This window comes from Nomascus leucogenys, chromosome 18 (assembly GCF_006542625.1).
Source record: "Nomascus leucogenys isolate Asia chromosome 18, Asia_NLE_v1, whole genome shotgun sequence".
NCBI classification, from domain to species: domain Eukaryota; kingdom Metazoa; phylum Chordata; class Mammalia; order Primates; family Hylobatidae; genus Nomascus; species Nomascus leucogenys.
In genome coordinates, this window is record NC_044398.1 from 61,060,603 (window position 1) to 61,077,787 (window position 17,185).

At 37.7% G+C, this 17,185-nt stretch overlaps 1 protein-coding gene across 1 annotated transcript in view; it reads left to right on the forward strand.

Moving 5' to 3' along the window:
• Positions 1 to 700: 700 nt before the first annotated feature.
• FAM241A (family with sequence similarity 241 member A) overlaps positions 701 to 17,185 on the forward strand; it is a 49,547-nt gene continuing 33,062 nt past the window's right edge. The window contains exon 1 of the mRNA XM_003269345.4: positions 701 to 954. Coding sequence (XP_003269393.1) covers positions 802 to 954 — 153 coding nt within the window. The 5' untranslated portion in view covers positions 701 to 801. The remainder of the gene's footprint in view (positions 955 to 17,185) is intronic.

A 17,185-nucleotide genomic window follows, 5' to 3' on the forward strand; every position in this document is an offset into this window, starting at 1 on the left:
TTGCATACACATACAATCTCTTTCTCTCTCTCTCTCTGAAACAGGGTCTGGTTCTGTCGCCCAGGCTGGAGTGCAGTGGTGTGATCTCTGCTCTCTGCAGCCTCAACTTCCTGGGCTGAAGCGATCCTCCCACCTCAGCCTCCTGAGTAGCTGGGACCACACTGCCGCCACCACGCCCGGCTAATTGTATTTTTAGTAGAGATGGGGTTGCCCAGGCTGGTCTCCAAGTCCTGGGCTCAAGCAATCTGCCCGCCTCGGCCTCCCAAAGTGCATACAATCTCTTATACGCAGTTTCTTTTATATAGAATCACACACACACACACACACACACTAATCACGCTCAGCGTCTCTCTCACACTCTCTAACGGTCTCTTACACACACAATGTCCCTCATACATACGCACAGCCTCTCTCATCATGTACAATTTCCCTCATGCAGTCTATGTCCATAGTTTTTCACACAACACCCTTCTTCTCTCAGTCTGTCAGACTCTCTCACTCTCAATCACACACACACACGCACAGACACACACCCACGCACAGACACACACCGTTGGCCCCGCCCCTATCTTGGCCCCTCCCCTGTATGGCACCGCCCCGACGGCCGGGGGTTGGGCGAGCCAGTGACAAGAGGGGCCGGGCTGGTACTTCAGGCGCCGAGGCCGGCAGGGAGCGCTCCGGCGGCTCCTGTCAGCGGCGGGTGCGGCGGATCTCAGGGCAGCCCTCGGGCGGCGGCGCTGCCTGGTGCGTCGCGGCGTGGTCCTCCGGCGGCTGTCCGGGGCGGCAGGAGTTGGCTGCGGGATGTGCTCAGCCGGGGAGCTGCTGCGGGGCGGCGACGGCGGGGAACGCGACGAGGACGGGGACGCGCTGGCGGAGCGGGCGGCAGCAGGGACCGAGCGGGATCCCGGGGCGAGCCCGCGGCGGCTCGGACAGCGGCCGAAGGAGAGCGAGCAGGTGAGCGCGGGGAAGGGCAGCGACGAAGCGGCCAGGTCGGGGGCCGCGAGCCCCGCCCGGCGGTGGAGGGAAGGGGCCCGGCCCGCGGGCCGCGCCGGCGCTCTGCCCCGTGTGGGCACTGGCTCCGCGGCGCTCTGGGAAGTCGCCGCCGGGAGCGGTTAGACGGCGCTCCCGGGGGGAGCGGCGGGGTCGCGCGAGTGCAGACGCCAGCGCCGGCCCCGGGGTCGCGTGTCTGGCGGGGTCAGCGTGGCTCGTCGCCTGGCGTCCGGCAGAGGATTCTCAGGCTGGCGCCCAGGGCTCGGAGGAAATGCCCTCCATAGCGGTGATTTATTTAAAAGCCTCACTTGTAAACACTTCTTTTTCAACTTCGAGTCCGTGCCCTGCGCCGGGTTTAGGAGACAGTGGCTCCCCTCCCGCCCTCCATCTTGCGTTTCCGAGCCCACACCTAGCGTGTCTGGAAGGTGTGGGTGGATTCCGTCCACGGGCAGCGCTGAAAGCATGAGTAGGAGCGGGTGTTACAATGGATGTCTTGACAGGGACTCTCCCAGAGCATGTTCTTCATAAATACAGATGAGATCAAAGCTTCAGCTAAAAAGTGGAGAGGCAAGAATATTACTTTCGGTTAGTATTATACTAAAGAGAAAGAAGTATAAGAGGCCAGCCATAGTAAGGGAAAAGAGAAGTTGCGTAATTTTTTAAACTCGCTGAGTTTATCTCATTTAAATAAAGTGTGATAATGGGCATTATAACATCAAATATCTTAAAGATTAGGCAAAAGGTTTAATTTTAAAAAATGAATTATATGTTGGATGAATTTTCTACAGCAAATACAGTAGACTTTCCAAATACCTGAGGTAAGCCGATCTTTAGACTCACTTTAAGGAGCAGGAATTCAAATGATTATTGGCCTTTATTACAGCCTGTACTGTTAGGACAATTAATACCTGTCTCTCCTCATCTTTCTTCATCTGTCCTTTCTGTCACATTTCACAAATTCCAGTATCATCACTAAATGCATTAATAGATGTATACCTTATATTGTTTCAATAGGTTACTTAGGAAACAGAGTAACACTGTGTGGCACACAAAATACGCCTTAGCGTTAGGTTTGATCACTACGTGGAGTGTAATTTTTAATCTGTGACAATATAAGAGAAAGTGACTCAAGCAAATAATTTGGTAGCTTGTTCTTCGGATTCCCTTCCTAGCGGTTTTTCCCGTTAACTGTACTCAGTTGCTCAAGGGCTTGATTTCCTCTAACTTAAATTGCTCAACTGGAAAAGTGAAGAAGACAGCACAAGAATTCCTTTGGGGGTGGGGAGGGGGTGCATTGGAGCAGGGGTTTCCAAAGTTAATTTTCAAATAGCTGTAAGGGAGCATATAAAAATACTTCTTTTAAGCTTCTGTGTACTGCATTAGTATGATTATGTAGACATCACTAATAGTTGTGGTCTTTCCAAAATTGCTTACGGTACAAAGTAAAAGGATAAAACAAAAAATGAAATGTACATCTTAGAAAACATATCACTTTGCATACCTGCCTCCTTCGTTGAATGTCATGAAAGTTCATTTTCCTGTACTCCTTTCAAGTGTTATTTTTATCATTCTCTTTTTGCCTCAAGATTTATTAATGTATTCTAAGCCCCCATACACAATAATTGAAAATCACATCGGAGATAGGCATTTCCTACTACATTAGCACCAAAGAAGAATTTGTCAAGAAGCCAAAAATAAGCAAAAAATTGGTGCAACCCAACCCATTGGTGTAAAAAGCAAGCTTTTCTGATAAAACGTTTCTTGGTAATATTATCACAAAGCCTTGTTTTCTAGTTTTTTTCAAGTCCTGTAAATGAAATTATGCAATTGCCATGTAATGATGGTAGAAATAGTATTACGTGTATAAAGATATTTGAGGAAGAAATGAAATTAACAACTATGGAACATATCCCAAGGACTCGTTTTATTTAGTTTTTATTTAGGGAGATGATTTTTGTTTGTCCTGTTGGTTGTTTTAAGGATACAAGGACTCCAGATTACAAATGGAATATTTTTGAAAGATTGGTTTCTAAGTTAATGATTTAGAACTTAAGGTGAACTTTTCCATGAAAACAATGATATAAACAGAAACAGAACCAAAACTAATTAGCTGGAAATGAGACAGAGGCCATCCTCCTGCCGTCTTTTCTACTTGGCACGCTCACTTCGTGTTCCAGAGTCATGGATAGCCTCATGGGTATTGAGAGGAAATTAGAGGCAGGAGCTAGCAGAGGCGCTCCTTTTAACCCAGAAAAGAGCTATGGTTGTATGCTCTTGAACGCCGTAGCCCCAGAGGCACCTGACTTGTGCTCCTCTAGCTCTTTCAGTAGTTTTCTCAACACCTAATTTTCTATATTAAGTTCCTTTCTGTTTCTATTCCCCTCACAGAGTTTGCCCTTTCCTAATAATTTGATGGAGGTTTCTTTCTTGGGCTATTTCTCAAGCTAAATCCTCGTCCACATACATCCCTTCCTTCACTGATTTTTCTTTCCACTTCTATCTGAAAGGTTCATTCCTTTTCCTCAACCTGGAAGGCTCTCTCATCAGCTTGTTATTATAATACCAGAACAAAATGTATCTTCATTTTGTTACTTATTTCATATATATATGAAATATATATAATACCTAGTATTAATATAGGTGTTTTATTACTAGTTAAGATATTGTCTGCATCCTTTTTAACAATTTGTCCTTAGATGCTACTCCATTTGAGCAAGAAATGTCATTCTGCCCTGAGTCTTTCCAGATAGGGCTATTGACAAAGGAGGCCTAGTTAAAATCAAGTCACTTAAGAAAGGAGGCCTTGGGAGAATGAATCAAGTCCTGTAGATGAGGAAACTCTGCCAGGTTTGAAATAGGATCAGGTGTCTAAAGAGAGATAAGCAAGGGAAAGAAGCAATTTCAGGGAATGTCCAAGGAACTGAAGGGACAGGACACAGCTATTCCATATATGTGTTGGTAATTGTGTGCATGAGAGGTGATCCAAGTATGTTCATGAGGGTGAATGCCAGGTGGCTTTATGTAAGAGTTTCTGTGCCCTGATGCATAGCTGGAAGGCTAAACATCTCCAGTTCATTATTATATGCCTTAAATGTCAATAGCATCTGCTTAGATGTGGCACAATGTACAGGTCACTCACAATCTGAAATAACCTAACATGACCCTCTTACCTAGAGAATAGGGAAGTCCCATTATCCTTAGATTGACTTTCAAATTATTAACTCTAGCTTTAACATCTTTATGATTATAAAAGTAATGTGTGCTTTGGAAAATTAGAACTATAAAAAGATCTAAAGAAGAAAAAAGCCTTTGAAATCCCACTCAGTAATATTTTGATATCAAATATGAAACATTTGGTATTACTACAGTATATTCATTTGTCTATGTGTATATGCATATATACACACTTTTTTTTTTTTGAGATAGGGTTTTGCTATGTTGCCCAGGCTAATCTCAAACTACTGGCCTCAAGCAATCCTCCGGTCTCAGCCTCCCAAAGTACTGGGATTACAGGTCTGAGCCTCTGTGCCCAGCCACACACGTATTTTTAACATGTTTTAATATAAATATAATTTTGTGTCTTCTTTTACAAAAGGTTGTGTCATTTTCCCATGTTATGGAAATTCTATATGAAAACTCTCTTTAGGGCTGCCAAATAATTCATTCCCCAACACTGCACATTGAAGTTGCGTCAAGCTTTCTTTTATAAATCATGCTGTCTGAAAATATTTGCTTGTAAATCCTTAAACATCTACTCTGGTATAGATTCCTAGAAGTAGAAGAACTAGGTCAATGAGTCAAACTCTTTGAAGCCTCTTGAAACGTCCTAAAGAATTTAATTCAAGAAAGGTTGTACTAATTTACACTTGCAGCATTGGTGTGTAAAAAGGCCAGTTGGAAACCATCCATGCCAGCAATGAACAATATAGTTTATAATTGTTGCCAATTTCATAGGTAAAAATTCTATCATATTGTAAGCTGTTGCTGGAGAGATTTACTAAACCTTTCATATATTTATTAGGCATTTGTATTTCTTTTTAGTCATTTTTTTTCCTTTTGGCATTATAAGGATATTAGTCCCTTATTTCACATTGGCTGTAAATATTTTCTCTGCTCGCTTTTTACTTTATAATTTTATTTATGTTTTTTAAAATTTGATAATGCTTTGAATTTTTATTAAAGGAATTGTTTTTTTGGTAATTTCGTATACACACACACCACTCACATGTATACACGTATCTCTTTCTATACATATTTGTTAAGAAATTTTTTCCAATCTTACAATCAGTTAAATATTTGCCTGTTTTCTTTTGTATGTGTGCATTTATGGTTTAATTTTTTACTCTATATATTTAATCTCTTTAGAATGATTTTCTGTATTGTATGAAGTATGGAGCTGATCTTTTTTTGTCCTAATCATTGAATAATGTACTTTCTGCCTTGCTTTATTTATAATCTTTTATAGTATTAAGGATTATATAAAAGTCTGTATGAAGTTTTTATATTTTTGTTGGTATTATGAAAAGGATTTTTTCCATATCATATTTTATTGCTGGTTTCTAGCTATTGGCTTTTATGTATTTCATTTTTAACTGGCCACCTTTCTAAATTTTTATACTAGTACTAATAAATACTAGTAGCTCTTAGACTTGATTCTTTTGCATCTTCTAAGTATATAATTATCCAGTTTATAGATAAGAATGATTTTGCTTCCTTTCAAATGATAATGTCTCATTTCTATTTCTTGCCTTTTGCAATGCCTAGAACTTTCAGAACAATGCTGGCTCATAGATAAATTTAAGTAAATAAATGAAGGAACTTCTGTAACAGCATTTGCCAAAGTGTGTTCCATGAGATGATCTGTAGAAAAGAAAACAAAATGGGGGGTTCAGTGAGGAGGTCCATGCCTTTTGATCTATCAGTAGAAATATGATCAACAGTACAGATTCTAGATCAGGGATACCTGGGTTTGCCTTTTGTTGACTGTAATTTTAGGCAAGTAACTAACCTCTCTGGGCTTCAGTTTCTGCATCTGCATAATGGGAATAATTGTATCAACTTCATAAGATTATTGGAAGGATTATATGAATTAATAATATATGAGATGTACTTAGAGCAGTCTCTGGCACATAGCTAGCATGTGAGTGTTAGCTGTTAGACCTAATTTTGGACCAAAGTCCTAACCGAAACGAAATCTGAGAAAGGCAATTTTAAGTTTTCCAGCCTTTGCAATTAGAAAACCACCAGAGGCGAAAAGCAGAACAGTGTTAATATAGTTCGGATGTTTGTTGCCTCCAAATCTCATACTGAAATGTGATCTACAGTGTTGGAGGTGGGATCTGGTGGGAGGTGTTTTGATCATGGGGGTAGATCCCTCATAAATGGCTTAGTGCTATCCCTTTGGTGATAAGTAAATTGTCGCCCACTTAGTTCACAAGAGATCTGGTTGTTTAAAAGAATCTGGGACCTCTCTCCCTCTCCCTCCCTCCCTCCCTCCCTCTCACCATGTGACACTGCCTGCTCTCCCTTCACCTTCTGCCATGATTGTAGGCTTCCTAAGGCCCTTACCAGAAGCAGATGCCAGCACTGTTTCATGTACAGCCTGCAGAACCATGAGCCAAATAAACCTCTCTTCTTTATAAATTATCCAGTGCAATATTATCTGTGTCTGATTTTTTTATAGCAATGGAAACTGACACAAGTATTCCTCAACTTTAATGTGCATAGGAATCATCTCTTATTAAATGCAGATTTTGATTCAGTTGGTTTGGAGTGAGGTCTGAGATTTTGCATCTCTACAAACTCCTAAGTGATGCTAATGCTGTGCCCATGGACCACATTTTGGCAAGGGAATGGAGAATAAGCAAGCCAGTATACTGTATTCACCACACTTGCCCTTCAACATAGTATCAGTAATATATACATATGAAGTTTTTTAACTATTTTCTTAGAAGTGTATATTTAAACTCTTGGTAAAATATGAGAAGCCAATAGTTGTTCCCTAGGCCACGTTATTTGCTGTAGGTACTACAGCTAACTCATGCTAGAGCAGACTAGAACCCAGGTTTCTGAATACCAAAGCTAGTGTTTTTTGTTTGTTTCATAAATACAAAAAGCACATTACATGATGGAAGAACAGTCTGACAAATTTTCTGCCTTTCTTTAGATGGTGTAGTTCAAAACTAAATATTAGTTTATACTCACTTCCTTTCACATATTTTAAAAGCAGTTTGCAAGCAATATTGTAATAAATGCTATGAGCTTAGATGAATTCTGCCCTAACTTAATCTCATCTTGTTCCTAAGGACATCCAGTCACTAGAGTAACTCAGGGAATAATTTTGCATTTGATAGGCATCTTTTTTTCATTTTTTTAAATCATCCAGACTGGAACTTCTAAATCAGTGGTTCTCAACTGGGGGCCTTTTGTCCATAGGGGGCATTTGACAATGTCTGGACATTTTTTTATTGTTGAGACTAAGGAGGTGGTACTGACATCTAATAGGAAAAGGCCAGGAATGCTGGTAAACATCGTATAATGCCATAGTCCCCTACAGCGAAGTATTATCTGGCACAAAATTTCAATAGTGCCAAAAGTTGAGAAACAATATTCAAAATATGTAAGGGTTAAAGTCCTTTGAGTTGTCAAAAGTAATTACTCTGATAATAGATATTCCAATAGATAGGTTAAAATTGTTTATTTGCTTAAAACCTGTATTTTAAACAGACTTTCAAATGATCCCTTTTCTCTGTGTCTCTTCTAGCAACTCCTCATATGCAACTTGCTGTATTTTGCTTTCTCGCACATTCCTTTTCGGCCTTTCTTTCCTACCACCCATCTCCTTTCTGTCTCTGTTGAGTCTCGTTCTCCCATGTGTTTTATCCCTCCCCACCCATCTCAACCACTTTCTCTTCTTCTGCATGCATCTTCCCCTACCTCTTCCACTTCAGTGCAGAAGCTGAGCATTATGAAACAATGAAAAGGGGGTTGAAGTATGACAGATCTAATTTTGAATCCTGGTTTTACTACGTTATTAGCCCCCGTGATCCTGATTACTTAATCCGTCAGAGATTCAGTTTCCTCATTTGTAATGGGTATAATGCTACCCACCTCTTAAAGTTTTTATGAGGATTCAGTCTCATTTTGTATGTAAAATGCCTAACACATGGGAGGTAGGTGCTCAATAAATATTTGCTCCTTATTTCTCCCTCACCTTTTCTATTTTTCATCTTTTTCTCTGGTTTTCCTCCTCTCATTTCCCTCAACTAACACATCATGGAACTGTGTTTTTAGTACATGTAATTCTCAAATTTATAGAATATTTATTGAACAAAGTGTTAAGATTGTGAAACAATGTATCTAATGTTTAGAATAGACAATCTCTAAAGAAAAAATTAAACCTGTCAACCTAAATTATGTTATTTTTTATGTAGATCTCTAGTTGGTTTTTTCCCCCTTGTTGCTCACTAATCCTTGAGAGGAAAAATACCCACCTCCTCTGTGCAAACTATTCTCAGTTTCCTATTCAAAAGAAATGATAAGGCAAGATTAAAGGGAAAAACTAAAAGTACCATGACATCAGTCTTGCTGTAACAGAAATATGTAGAAATTCTGTGTCTCTATTCATGTGTTCTTTAAGACTTAGCAACACTATCGTCATTTTCTGCCTTTTCTGGAGTCATAATCTTATCTTGCAGTAACAGCCACCTATCTCCAAAAATCTCATTCCTACTAGTTATGTTTTATTTCATTGTGTTTGTGTGTGTTTAACAGAATTAATAAGACATTTGAAGTGTAGCTTCTTTTGAGCAGATAAACCGAGTTTCTAACTAACCTGATGCAGGAGATACTTTCTATCTTCTGATCTTTTTCCCCATACCCAGTGTTTCTCCCCACCCCCCCAGCCATTTAACTTCATTGGCAGCTGAGTCTTATCTTGGCATAGGAAAAGGAAGTGATTGGCTTTATTTCTTGCCGTTTTCTTATGGCAACAACTGCAGCTTATCAGAGTTCTAATCAAAAGGAAAGCGTGGTACGAATGTTTTTAACTTTATGGAAAATAAAGGATAAAATCATCATTAATACTTAATATCTAAACATAATGTTAAGAAAGTTAAATTCCCATTGTGGTTTTTACTATATTTATTTTCATGTAACTTTTTAAATATCTGTGTTTGAGAATTTCTTTTATTTCCTCTTCCAATTAATCTAAAATAATTTTTGTTTTGTATCCTCTTAATTAAATTTTACCTGAATGTCTGCAGATGGCCTACAGAGGTAGGGAATTTAAGTTTGATGTTGCATGATGGCAAATTCCATCAGTCTGAATTGAGGATTTCTTACTCCATGAGTTTTAGAGGTAATAACAGCAGAAGCGAAATTTTCACTGCCACAAATTGAGAATTGAGAAGGAACGTCATTTTTCAGGAGAGATACTTGATTTTGACTACTTTTTTTCCCAAAGTTTGATACTTTATTTTTTAAAATTTATTTCTGTTTTTTTTTATTTTTGAGACAGTCGTCCTCTGTTGCCCAAGCAGGAGTACAATGGTAGGATCTCAGCTCACTGCAACCTCCATCCACTTCCCAGGTTCAAGCAATTCTTATGCCTCAGCCTACCAAGTTCCTGGGACTACAGGTGCATACCACCATGCCCGGCTAATTTTTGTATTTTTAGAAGAGATGGAGTTTTGCCGTGTTGCCCAGGCTGGTTATGAACTTCTGGCCTCAAGCACTTTGCCTGCCTCTGCCTTCCAAAGTGCCGGGATTACAGGCATGAGCCACCGTGCCCAGCCTGGCTACTTTTAATGGATAAGTTTACCCATCTTGTAGTAGCATCTAGCATATTGTCCTGCATATACAAGGTACTAAGTAATGTCACCAGAGATTTCATTTTTAAAAAAAAATAGATTCTTGAAAAAGCATAAAATGTAGAAATGTCTTAACCTGCAGTTTGAAATCAGAAAGAGGCTTGGGCAGGGTGTGGTGGGTCATGCCTGTAATCCCAGCACTTTGGGAGGCTGAGGCGGGCGGGTCACCTGAGGCCAGGAGTTCGAGACCAGCCTGGCCAACATGGCGAACCCCTGCCTCTATAAAAAAATACAAAAATTAGCCGAGTGTAATCCCAGCTACTCAGGAGGCTGAGGTAGAAGAATCGCTTGAACCCAGGAGACAGAGGTTGCAGTGAGCCGAGATTGCAAACTGCACTCCAGCCTGGGCGACAGAGCAAAACTCCGTCTGCGCCCACCACCCTCCCCCGCCACAAAAAAAGAGGCTTGAGTTAGGCATATTCTTGAATTCGTGGCCAACAATTATATATCATTGGTTTATGAAAAGCCCTTCTCTTATTTAATTATTTTTCCATTGCATAACCATTTCTTTCACTACAATAGGCAGCTGTTCCAATATGTCTGTTTGATATTACTGAAATTGAGTGTATCTTTTTGACTACCTGGTGGTTTCATTTGTGTGTCTGCAATTATGACTTATAATTTTAAAAATATTGAATCCCGGTAGTTAAAATGAAAAATGAATGCAAATTTTGATGTTTTTTGGTTTATAATCATTTCAAAGACTAAGTTCTAGTTGATATTCTCATTGTTTTTATCCATCCCCTCAAAAAAATCTTTTTTCTTTTATTGGGTCTATGTAGTTTAGTGGGAGGTAAGTATAAAACAATGCTATAATTTTTCATTTACTGATAAGCGACAAACAAGTTATAATAAGGAAGTTATAAATTATATAATATGTAATATAATGCTATTATTAGATGAAGCCTTATATAGGTAGTAAATTTTTACATTTAATTATATCATTTTTTAATGTTTTGTAGGAAATGAAAACTGCAACTTCATGTAGAGTCCAATAAATAGAAAATATGTCCAGCCTCATTAGAAAGAAAAGAAATGCAAATTAAAACAATTAGGAATGATTTTTCACCTATCAAGTTGTCAAAGATTAAAAAGATGAATGGTGTGGGTTTAGAGATATAGTGTATAAAATACTATATTTGGCTATATGAGATATAGTGTATAAAATACACTAAAAATTAGAGTTGTAAGTTAGTTCAGTATTTCTAAAAGGAAATATGATATCAAACCTTATGAACAGATACTATTATTGCCCTTACTTTAAGATATACAAATTGGAGAGCAAGGAGGTTAAGTAACATAGTGAAAGTATAGCAGCTAGTAAGTTGCAGAGTTGAGATTCAAACCCATGCTTAAAAGCCCTAAACCACCAAGCTAGTGTTTGGCCATGAAATCAATTTAGTGGATTTTAAACAGGATAGAGTAATATAGAAATTATTAGAATGCATCACACACAGTATGAGTGTCACTTTGTGGAACTTAATATGTACTAGTTCAGGATATAAAATACTGTATATTTCTTATTGTGGGTGACAGTCACAATCACTGTAGTAGCATAGATAGATCAATTCTATCTCAGGTCATTTGCCTGGAACTCTTCCCCCAGATCTTCCCTTGGCAGAGCTTGATATCCCAGCTTATCTATTACTTCCTCAGAAAGTTCAGCTCTGACTACTTTGTGGAAAGAACCTCCCACCCCATAATCCTCTATTCCACTAGCCTGTTTTCTTTTCCTCATAGCTCTTCTTGCTATTTGAAATTATCTTCCTTGTTAATATGTTTATTCTCTGCCACTCCTCACTGCCCTCTCCACAGGCACACTCTAAAACATAATCCCCATGAGGACAGAGATTACATTATATGGCAAATGTTATTTGGGCATCTCTGAGCTACTAGAGATGAATCTGTCAAAACTTCTTCTCCAAAAACACACTTGCTAGTAAAAACTCAATTGATGTTTTTGCTGAAGAAGTGTGACTTCCCAGGTGAAATTACCATGACAGAAATTAGTATTCAAGAGGGAGAAACTTGGACTTTGTGTATAACAGGAACATGTCTTCTTATCAGAATCAACAGAAGAGGAACTAGTGATGTTAGTTGTGCATTGAGCTTAAAAGATTTCTCTGAAACATCTGTAAAATTGTAGGCAAGGATTGTAGTCCTTGAAATGCTATATTTAAAAACTATCACAATATAAAGAAGGTAAAAGGCTAACACACATAGGAACTGGGGATATTAACCTGTATTGCTCTAAATTTTGAATTCTGTTTTTTTGTTTTTTTGAAAATAGGATAGTAAGAAACCCAGATAGTCAATGAAGGCCAGAGCTAGTAGAAAGATAGTGAATAAAAGTCTTATCAGCCATTTCAATTGTGACAATGTTAAATTATAATTTCCAAAAAGGTAAAATTATGGTTCTCATTAAACATAAAAGGAACACGTGTTAAAGATTTTATGTAACTCATCATTAAGAGGGAACCCAGTAAATGTTACAATCTATTCAAAGAAGAAATCAAAGAACTAAAAATATTTATGGAGAAGATATGTTGAAACGGATTTCAAAACTGGCTTTTTCCACAGGCAGAGAGAGGGAAGTCAATTGAACCTTCGCTGGAACAGAGTTTATTCCTACAGATAAGAATATTTTTGCATTGCTCTCAATTATCTGTAATTTATGGACTTTAAAATAACTCAAAGACCATGAAGACTAATAATGTTCTAAACAATGCCATAGAGACACCCAGTAATTTTTTTTGCTTATTCTAAATAGATAGAGGAAGATAATTTAGTAATAAAGATAATTTCTAAAATTTGCTACACTAAGTAGATTAATTTCTGGATAGCAGGGGTACGTATGTCTCTTTAGAGTGTCATGTGATGCTAGAAAATGTTAATTCTATTCCAGTCTTCTTTCCTAGTACAATTGAATGCATACATTCAGTGTACATGTGAAAGTGCATGATTTATATGAAAAAAGTAAAAATTGATTTCTTTTTGACATTCTTCTGTTGAGTTATTATATAACTAAAATTAACCTGAATCTGAGATCACTCCCAAAAAAATACCCCAAACACTTCCAAAAAATTTTGGTGAGAACAAGATTGCTGCTCAAAGGATTCCATATCTATGTGTAGTTTTATTTAGCACAGAAATCCCAACTGCTTGTTCATGTCATCCTAGCATATTTTCTCCGAGTGTTGAGTGGTCATTGGTTCAGAGACAACTTTGTCTACTCCAGAGTTTCACAGCAATGTAGAGGCACATTTCATTTAAGCTTTTAAAGAAGGGCAAGAACGAAGTGATCTTTTTTCCATAGGGAATTAACTAATTAGCATGACTATCTTTGGCATCAATAAAAATATACAATGTAAAACACTTGAGAAAAATTACATAAAGAAAAAAATAGATATCAAACTTTGTCTTTCATTATTTATTTTATTATAATTTATTATTATCGTTTACTTAACAGTAATATACTGAAAAAGGTATAATGATTCTGCCATTTCTGGATGATAATATTTTCTTCTTGGAGTTTAAATGATTCGCTATTTGGAAATCAAAGTCTTTGGGCACTCTATATTTGGCTACGATTTTCAGGCTTAAGTTGCTCTAACAATCTTGTCATATACTGAAGCTACTTTCTCCATTTACATAATATTGAACATCAATTAACAACTGATTGTAATCATTGTATTATATAAATGTTTCTATATTTATTATTCTTTCTTTTTCTGGCTAGCATATACTTTCTTGATAGCTTTTAACCCATTCATTTCAAAAATTTAATGAGCTCCTACTGTTTTTCCAGGCACTGATCTAAGTCAAGATAGAAGGAAACAAATAAAAACAGGCCACATTTCATTTCTCATTAGTCTTGTGTTGTAGTAGGGAAAGAGAGACAATGCATAAATGAACAAGTCTATCAGCGAACAAGTAAATCATTGGGTTATATGCACTATGAAAAAAAAATAAAAGCAGGAAGGTAGACAGGGAGTGTGGATATGAGCTAGGATTGCTATTTTTATTGTTATTCTTATTTTTTCATTGCTATTGATATATAATATTTGAACATATTTATAGGGCACATGTGATATTTTGATACATGCATTGTATAATGATTAAATCAGTGTATTTAGGATATCCATCACCTCAAACATTTATTATTCTTTGTGTTGGGAACATTCAAATATTCTCTTCTAGCTTTTTTGAAATATACAGTATATTGATGTTAACTGCAGTGACCTAACTGTGCTATTGAACACTAGATTTTTTCTGACTGTATGATTGTGCTTTATTACCCCTTTCCCCCCCATACATACATAGTTCCCAGCTCTGTTAACTGTCATTCTACTCTGTCTCCAAAAAATCAACCTTTTTAGCTCCCACATATGAATGAGAACATGCAATATTTGTCTTTCTGTGCCTGGCTTATTTCACTTTTAAATAAAGTGGTCATGGAAGAGCTCACTGAGGTAATAGTTGAGCGAACACTCAGAGTAAGTGAGAATTACCTACTTGGCTGTGCCCCTCCGTTTGCTTTGACTCTTTAGTAGGGTAAAGCAATTTAAGTCCCAGTCTTAGTAACTATGGTAACATATCTTTCTTCAGTCTAGATTCTTAATTCTTTCTCACAGTCCCCACTTCCAGTTCTCTATATTTTGTTGCTATTTTATTTGCTCCTACTGTAAGCAAACCCAAATTCTTTGTGGAAAGATAGGAGGAAAAAGTAAATTAACTATGGACTTATTTCAGTTAGCAAATTTCCTCTTTTAAAGGGTGCATTTATTATACCAAAGCCAGACACATCAAAGAAAGAAAACTGCAGACCAGTGTCTCTGATGACAATTGAGGTACAAATCCTCAACAAAATACTAGCAAACCAAATTCAACAATATACTAAAAAGGTTATTCATCATGACCAAGTGTGATTTATCCCAGGGAGGCAAGGATAGTTCAACATATACAAATCAATGTGATGTATCAACAGAATGAAGGATAAAAACCATATGATCATTTCAATTGATGCTGAAAAAGCATTTGATAAAATTCAACATCCTTTATGATTAAAAAACACTAAAAAACTGGATATAGAAAGAAAATATCTCAACATAACAAAAGCCACATATGACAGACCCACAGCTAATGTCATACTGAATGGAGAAAAACTGAAAATCCTTCCTCTAAGATCTAGAACATGAGAAGGATGTCCACTGGTCACCAGTGTTATTCAACCTAGTAATAGAAGTCCTAGCTAGAGCAATCAAATAAGAGAAAGATATAAAGGGCAACCAGATTGGAAAGGAAGAATTCAAATTATGCTTGTTTGCAGATGATATGATGTTATATTTGGAAAAACCGAAGGACTCCATCAAAAAACTGTTAGAACTGATAAATTCAATAAAGTTGCATAATACAAAACCAACACAGAAAAATCAGTAGCATTTCTGGCTGGGCACAGTGGCTCATGCCTATAATCCCAGCACTTTGGGAGGCCGAGGTGGATAGATTACTTGAGGTCAGGAGTTCAAGACCAGTCTGGCCAACATGGTGAAACCCCATCTCTACTAAAAAATACAAAAATTAGCTGGGCATGGTGATGAGTGCCTGTAATCCCAGCTACTCGGAGGCCGAGACAAGAGAATCACTTGAACCCAGGAGGCAGAGGTTGCAGTGAGCCAAGATCACTCCACTGTACTCCAGCCTGGGCAACAGAGCAAAACTCCATCTCAAAAAAAAAAATGGAAAGATATTGCATGTTCATGGATTGGAAGAATCAATATTGTTGAAATATCTATACTACCCGAAGCAATCTACAGATTCAATGCAATCTCTATCAAAATACCAATGACATCCATCACAGAAATAGAAAAAACAATCCCAAAATTTATTTAGACTCACAGAAGATCCAGAACAGCCAAAGCTATCCTGAGCAAAAAGAACAACACTGGAGGAAACACATTACCTGACTTCAAATTATACTACAGAGCTTTAGTAACCAAAACAGTGTGGTACTGGCTAAAGAGCCCAGAAACAAATCCACACACCTATAGTGATCACATTTTCGACAAGAGTGCCAAGAATATACACTAGTGAAAAGACAGTCTCTTCAATAAATGATGCTGTGGAAAAAACTGGATATCCATATGCAGAAGAATGAAACTACATCCCTATCTCTCGCCATATACAAAAATCAAATCAAAATGAATTAAAAACTTAAATTTAACATCTCAAACTATGAAACTACTACAAGAAAACATTGGGGAAAAGCTCCAGGACATTGGTTTGGACAAAAAATTCTTGAGTAATACAGACAAGTACAGGCAACTAAAGCAAAAATGGACAAACGGGATCACATGAAGTTAAAAAGCTGCACGGAAATAAAGATGTTCTTTGAAACCAATGAGAACAAAGAAACAACAGAATCTCTGGGACACAGTTAAAGCAGTGTGTAAAGGGAAGTTTATAGCATTAAATGCCCACAAGAGAAAGCAGGAAAGATCTAAAATTGACACCCTAACATCACAATTAAAAGAACTAGAGAAGCAAGAGCAAACATATTCAAAAGCTAGCAGAAGGCAAGAAATAACTAAGATCAAAGCAGAACTGAAGGGGATAGAGACACAAAAAACCTTCAAAAAATCAGTGAATCCAGGAGCTGTTTTTTTGAAAAGATCAACAAAATTGATAGACTGCTAGCAAGATTAACAAAGAAGAAAAGAGAGAAGAATCAAATAGATGCAGTAAAAAATGATAAAGGAGTATCACCACCGATCCCACAGAAATACAAACTACCATCAGAGAATACTATAAACACCTCTATGCAAATAAACTAGAAAATCTAGAAGAAACGGATAAATTCCTGAACGCATACACCGTCCCAAGACTAAACCAAGAAGAAGTTGAATCCCTGAACAGACCAATAACAGGCTCTGAAATTGAGGCAATAATTAATAGCCTAGCAACCAAAAAAAGTCTAGGACCAGACGGATTCACAACTGAATTCTACCAGAGGTACAAAGAGGAGCTGGTACCATTCCTTCTGAAACTATTCCAATCAATAGAAAAAGAAGGAATCCTCCCTAACTCATTTTATGAGACCAGCATCATTTTGATACCAAAGCCTGGCAGAGACACAACAACAAAAAAAGAGAATTTTAGACCAATACCCACGATGAACACCGATGCAAAAATCCTCAATAAAATACTGGCAAACCGAATTCAGCAGCACATCAAAAAGCTTATCCACCATGATCAAGTGGGCTTCATCCCTGGGATGCAAGGCTGGTTCAACATACACAAATCAATAAACGTAATCCAGCATATAA